Source organism: Telopea speciosissima, chromosome 4 (genome assembly GCF_018873765.1).
Source record: "Telopea speciosissima isolate NSW1024214 ecotype Mountain lineage chromosome 4, Tspe_v1, whole genome shotgun sequence".
NCBI classification, from domain to species: domain Eukaryota; kingdom Viridiplantae; phylum Streptophyta; class Magnoliopsida; order Proteales; family Proteaceae; genus Telopea; species Telopea speciosissima.
Window position 1 is genome coordinate 55,985,458 of NC_057919.1, and position 6,078 is coordinate 55,991,535.

Here is a 6,078-nt window from a genome sequence, read left to right on the forward strand (position 1 = left end):
GTCATTTCTGATATACAAGCCTTTGATGGAAGATAGTCAAATAAATATTGATTGCAAATTGCCTACCAATGCTTACTTTTTGAAATTCATTGAATGGTAAGACAAGAACTCTCCACCAGAAAATTTTGTGTCGATTTTTATTCATGATGAGAACCCCAATGTCCATTCAACTAGTGCTTTCAAATTTCTTATCAAGGCTTACTTTTTGAAATTATCTGAAGAAACAAGAAATCCTAAATCATTAAGGTACTTTTATTCATGACGAAGAAACTCTTGGCTGGCCTGAGAGAAGAAAATTCTGTAAGTGTCGGCTGGGAGGAAAACTTATGGGCAAGGTATGAAGAATATGGAACATGTATGGGAATTTGACTTTATACAGGAACAGAATCTGATCTGTGTGCAAAGTAATGGATGGAAGAAAAAACATTATTTACAGAGACAATTTGGCAATGGTGGGCAAGGAAATCCATTATGCAGTGTGGGTCATGGAAGCAATTCTATTCAATCTATCCAGGATAGTACTTGCCTTCCTCTTGGCCCTTGAAGTTCCACTCCGAGCAAGCTCAGATATTGTGCCATTGGTATCCTCCTCTTCCCTTATCTCTTTCCACTTGGTTCGATCATTGTAACAAATATTGTAGAGGGTGACGATACAGTTCTCCTTGTTGCGCCCACAATTAGTCTCCCTAATGAGGCTAAGCAAGCCAGGCACAGCACCGTGCTCAGCCATTTCCTCGGTAGCCTTATGATGGCTTGACAACATTGCAAGAATCGTCAATAACTCATCAACCATTACACGGTCCATGATCTTCTTCAGGATCACCACAACAGCCCTGTCATGGATAGCCATTGACCTGTTCTCAAGGACCATACACAGGTTGAAAATTGCTGAAGCAGCATCCTTCATGGCTAATGGGTGACCCTCATCTAGTAGTTCAATTAGGGGTTTTAGAGCCCCTGTCATGCCTATAAGTGTCTTGTTGGAATCAATGGCTGATAAGGTAAAGAGGGCAGCAGCTGCATTGGTCCTTGACTTAATGGTGCCAGACTTCAAGGAATTAATAAGCAGAGGAATGACCATTGGAATCTCTCCAACAAACTTCTTATTGCTGTCATGGATTGAGAGGTTCAGGACTGTTGTGATTAAGTCTTCTTGTAGTTCAGGATCAATATCGACATTGTCTTGTGAGAGCGGATGGAGCAAGTGCAAAACATAATCTTCGGACTCGCCGAATAAAGCACGGAAGGAGGGTATTTTCTTGGTCATAAACCTGAGTTCTCTTGCAGCAACTTTCTGCTCAGAAATAGATTGGGATAACATCTTTTCAAGCAAAGATTTGAATTGTTCTCGGTCTGCTTGTGTGATCCCTAAATCTTCAGTGTCTTGGACAGGGACGGGCATTTCGATCCCCTGATTCTTACACCACTGCAAAATTATTTGCTTGACCAGATAATTGGGTGTGAGGAGTGTATGTGAGAGGACCTGTTGGGTCCTTGGACAAATCCGGTTTCCTGCCTTTAGCCAATTCTCAATGAAGGGTCGATCATAAGTCTGCAAAACACAAGAAAGGATTAGAAAATAATCCAAAATAGATATCAAAAATGAATTAAAAAGAGAGAACACAGACAGCACTAGCTAATCAAAAATAAAAATTTGTCAAGAAAGGAAAAGATAGAATGTAATACCGCAAGCATGTAAAATAAAAATTTGTATGATGTGATGTGGTTAAAGAGAGAGAGAGAGGTTTGAAGCTACTAACAGTTCTATGATGAAAGCACCAGGGTGGAATTTTATCAAATTTCTTCACTAAAAATCTTTTACTTATTTCCTTTTTCTCTCTCCAAACCTCCAGATATGAAAGGGATACCGACGTTCCCTTCTTGAAAAGGAAAATCTTTTAAATCAAAACCATGGTAGTTCAAGAAAGCTAATAATCAATTAATCAATCACCCAAAATCATTTCTATCTGCATAAAACCCTTTTGATCTTACAGGTTAAAAGATAGAATAAAGACGAAGAAGAACATGAAAACCTTAACTTTATTCTAAAATTCAAGGCTTCTGCCCAAAGAAAACCGTAAAAGGAATAGAAGACAGTAAGCATTCACAATCTCCACACAAAATAAGGTTAAAAGGGTAAAAAAATATCAAATCTTCGAACGAACAGTAAAATTATACCCAAAACCACAATTCAAATCTACACATAAAAGAGGACACTACAAACAAAGTGAGGTATCACAGACATGAAGAATCCCCCAAAATATGGAAATTCTCAGATGGGTTTCCAGGGGAAAATCAAAAGAAAACGAAATTCTTGCAATTCATGCAATAAACAATGAATGAAACCTAAAATAGTGTATAGCGTAGCAAGAAGAAGACGAAAAGATAAATAGAAGCAGAGGACAACCCTAACCTGTCCGGTAGCCAAGATAACAGGATCTCTCATGAGTTCTTTAGAGAGAGGGCAACGGAAATAGTCTGGAAAATCGAGTGGGCCGTCGAGTTTGAGAGATTGCGATCTTTTGACCTTCAAATCCTTCAACTTCAAAAGGGCTTCAATGGTTCGATCGAAACTATCCACCAGCGAGTCATCTTCATCCACAATTTTCTTCACGAGTCTCCGTAGTTCCTTCTTCAATTCCGACGCCTTCGCAGCTACTTCTGGATCCGCCTCAACTCCAGTTTTCGCCATGAACAATCAAACAAACAAAAATCTACAAACCCAAAAAAGAAAACCCAGAAACAAAAAGGAAAGAATCAAATTCCTCGATCTCTGCTACTTAAAAAAGAAACAGAGTTCTTCATTTCATCTTTTCTTCTTCTTGCATCCTTCCTCATTCTTTCTCTTCTCCTCCGAGTAAAACTAGACTTCTCAGTTCTCACTTTCACAACTCTCTCTTCTCTCCTCCCTCGATGACTCGATCATATACTAACTACTAGGAAGCCCGTCTCGCTCTCTCTGATGTCTGTGAGCGAATTTCTTGATTTTCTTCTCCCTCACTCTCTCTCTATTCCTGTAGTCTTGTTCTGCTGTTGCGACGGATGATGGGGAAGTTTTATGGGTGAGTGGGTCCCAGAGTTCATCTCTAATCGTAATCATAGAATCCGTTGCCGCACAGCTGGCAGGTAATGCCGATTGGAGATTTGCTTATTTGTCAATCGTCATGCATGCAGCATGCCCCCCTTTAATTGGGGATATGGATTTATCCACTGCTCCCGACTTTATATTTTGTATTTAAGCACAAATATGGACCGTTCGATCTAACTCATGACTTCTTCATATGGGGTCTACATAGTCTGATGGTCCAGATTACTTGTGATCTGTTTTCCCCCTCTGGTCTGGTTTTGAGAAATTATTAGATACGCGGAACGTCTCCCGCGTTGAAACCTCTGTCGTATTGAATACACCAGGACCGTATGTAATTCGTCATCTTAGGCTTTGAATTTACAATACTGCCACTCTATTCTTTTGTTAGGTCTGCCATGGAGTGCTCATAGAGGTGAGGAAATTTTTTTGACTAAGTTTGACTTTTGACAGAGGAATGAAGGAACGTGTTATGCACGTGGCCGAGGGAACAAGCCACAGATGTTCTATGGGTAATACGTTACTTTGGCACTTTCGTCAACAACAGCTTACGCTTGCATAATCCACGAAAGGATGGAATTTTCGTTCTTTCTTACATAAACACTTGCATTTTTTATTTTTAGGGTGAGAGACTAAAGGCGTTCTCGTGAGTCCAGCTCACGTTCACGTACGAGAACGGCTCCTAACTGTTCAGTTGGAATTTACTTTGTGGGACCCACATGGATGGATTCCATCTATACAACTAGGAACTGTTCTCATACGCTCACGACGTGAACGTAAGCCCAACTCTTTTCTCGTATCCACCTATCTTGGATTCCATCTGTGCGGCTCAGACCATAGGGAGTAATTAGTAAACGTAATAATACGTGCACATTAGAAAATTATCAATTTTATGTAAATTAATACTATAATAAAATGTATTTTTATTACTTATTATCTTCTCATATAATATACTATATAACAAAATGTGGGTGTCATTTAAAGTTTATATTATATATGTTATGAATTATATTAATATATATTTTATAGTATAACTTTAAACAGGGTCGAGCCGGGCCAAGTCAGGCCCAGCCCAAGGCCTCAACCTTGACTCACAGCTATAAATTTCTAACCCTGACCCGCCCTCAGGACAATGATATCTTATTCTAGGCCTTGTTCGGGCTTAGGACGGGTTCAAGCCTACAGAGCCAAACTTGATCACCTATTGGAGACAATTTCCCTCCATACATGGTGAACAAAGGATCCCTTGCTCATGGTTTGGGTGTCTTGAGAGAGGGGAGTTACTAGTACTTACGTATATGTTAGTTGCCAACACCTATTCTTTTCTGCCATGAATAAGGGTATATATATATATGAAAACAAAAGGGAAAACAAAAGGGACATGTATTAGCACCTAACATGTACGTACAGGTGAAGATACGTGTATTGGGAGCAATTTCAGTCGCACGTGTATATCTATTTGGTATTGCAGGGCATGCCAGAGCTTGCAAAGGCTCAAGAGGTGTGGTAAGCAAAAATGCCAGTATTGACTTCTATCAGGAAATGCACTGTCCTCCTACCTTGATTGTTCCAAGGATTTTCAATAAATACCAATTGTAATGCGAAAAACACTTAAGGAAGCAAAATGTACAAATAATGAAGATTGAAACTGAATAATGAAAAGTAGAAATTTAATTAAATAAGAACATACCAGTGTTTGCTAGAGAGCACTATGGGTTACACTATGATCGTTATTTTATTAATGGGAAAAGAAAGCATATATTAAGTAATAAAAGATAACTGTATCTGCTCTTGGTGAACGTACATATATTTAGCAAGAGCACAAAGTAAAGAGAAAATTGGAACATCAGGATTGAAAACAAAAAGCCTAGAGTTTGAGGCTATGTGGGCTGTAAGACTAGAATATAATAACAGTAGCTGGCGGACTAATCTGTAGGGATTATTGACCAACTCCAAGATCTCCTTGTCGTTGCAGCACACTTCCTTGATGTCGTAACCTTGTCTGGTAGCAAACTCCATCCCCTAAGTAATGCCAAACAATTTTATTTCTAGAACATTGTTAGTACCCAAAAAACCTGCAGAAAGAAATATAAGTTCTCCTTGTAGCAGAACTGTAAAGGCCCAACCAGATCTATTTAGTTCTGCGGTAGCAACCCCTGTGCATAGTAAAATTGGGAAATTAAAGACTGGAAGATTACCCAAAGATGACAAGCTATTAAGCCCATTCGTGTAGCATGTTGAAGATTCAATGGAATCACAACAAGGTAGGTTAACCGAAAGCTCACAGAGCCATTTGTTAGCCATAGTCATGATCCATAATGGATCTGACTTATCCTTATGAAATAGAATTTTGTTCATTAGGACTAGCCAAAGATATAGTTCGTGTCAAGATTATTTTCAAGAAGAACCTTGTTTGCATTACTTGAAAGTAAACTAACCCTATTTTTAATTTCAGCAAAAGAATGTAAAAGTAAAGTAGAGTAATTCTGGTGTGATTTTTGACAAAAGGTCCTCTCTTCTTCGTTGGACTCCTTATTTATAATATTCCTCTTGAAATCCCAATCTTGATAGCTCGAAAACTGTTCAATCCTTCCCCTCATTTTCTCCTGTAGACGTTAAAAAAAAAAACCCAAAGGGATAATTGAGTTTCAAATTGGGATAAAAATACTTTAGAATTGTTTGCAACACATTGAGTCATATGACTATTTCCCTAACAAATGGAGTATGATCCGTAATGTGATTGTTGGATAACGGGAAGAGGGGGGGGATTCTTATACAAATTATAGATTAAGTTTGTGACCCCACCAATTTTATTACCCATCAAATATAGGTTTGTTACACATTTGACCATATTCAAACAAATTTCTTACAATATGTGGAGAAATTTTGATTTTAAGTTATTTAGACCATAATCAAATAATGACATGAAACTTTGTAACTCTATTGTCCATATTAGTCTCTAATCAAAAGCCAAATTTTTAGTAAAATTAAAA

General features: G+C 38.3%; 1 protein-coding gene and 1 long non-coding RNA gene across 2 annotated transcripts; both read right to left on the reverse strand.

The window, feature by feature from the left end:
• Positions 1 to 334: 334 nt before the first annotated feature.
• Positions 335 to 2,781, reverse strand: LOC122660358 (U-box domain-containing protein 9-like). Its single transcript, XM_043855628.1, has 2 exons — positions 2,414 to 2,781; positions 335 to 1,552 (listed from the first exon to the last, which is right to left on the reverse strand). The coding sequence occupies exons 1-2, from the start codon at positions 2,690 to 2,692 to the stop codon at positions 470 to 472; spliced, it is 1,362 nt and encodes a 453-aa protein (XP_043711563.1). The 5' UTR covers positions 2,693 to 2,781; the 3' UTR covers positions 335 to 469.
• LOC122660359 lies at positions 1,844 to 2,154 on the reverse strand. Its single transcript, XR_006332670.1, has 2 exons — positions 1,979 to 2,154; positions 1,844 to 1,928 (listed from the first exon to the last, which is right to left on the reverse strand). It is a non-coding gene; the product is annotated as an uncharacterized LOC122660359 (long non-coding RNA).
• Positions 2,782 to 6,078: the final 3,297 nt, after the last annotated feature.

Bases quoted from the DNA above. Each gene is read 5' to 3' on its own strand.
- LOC122660358 (XM_043855628.1), bottom strand. From the start codon at position 2,692: ATGGCGAAAACTGGAGTTGAGGCGGATCCAGAAGTAGCTGCGAAGGCG. The intron at 1,553-2,413 runs GTTAGGGTTGTC...TGTGTTTTGCAG, and splicing joins TTATCTTGGCTACCGGACAG to ACTTATGATCGACCCTTCAT.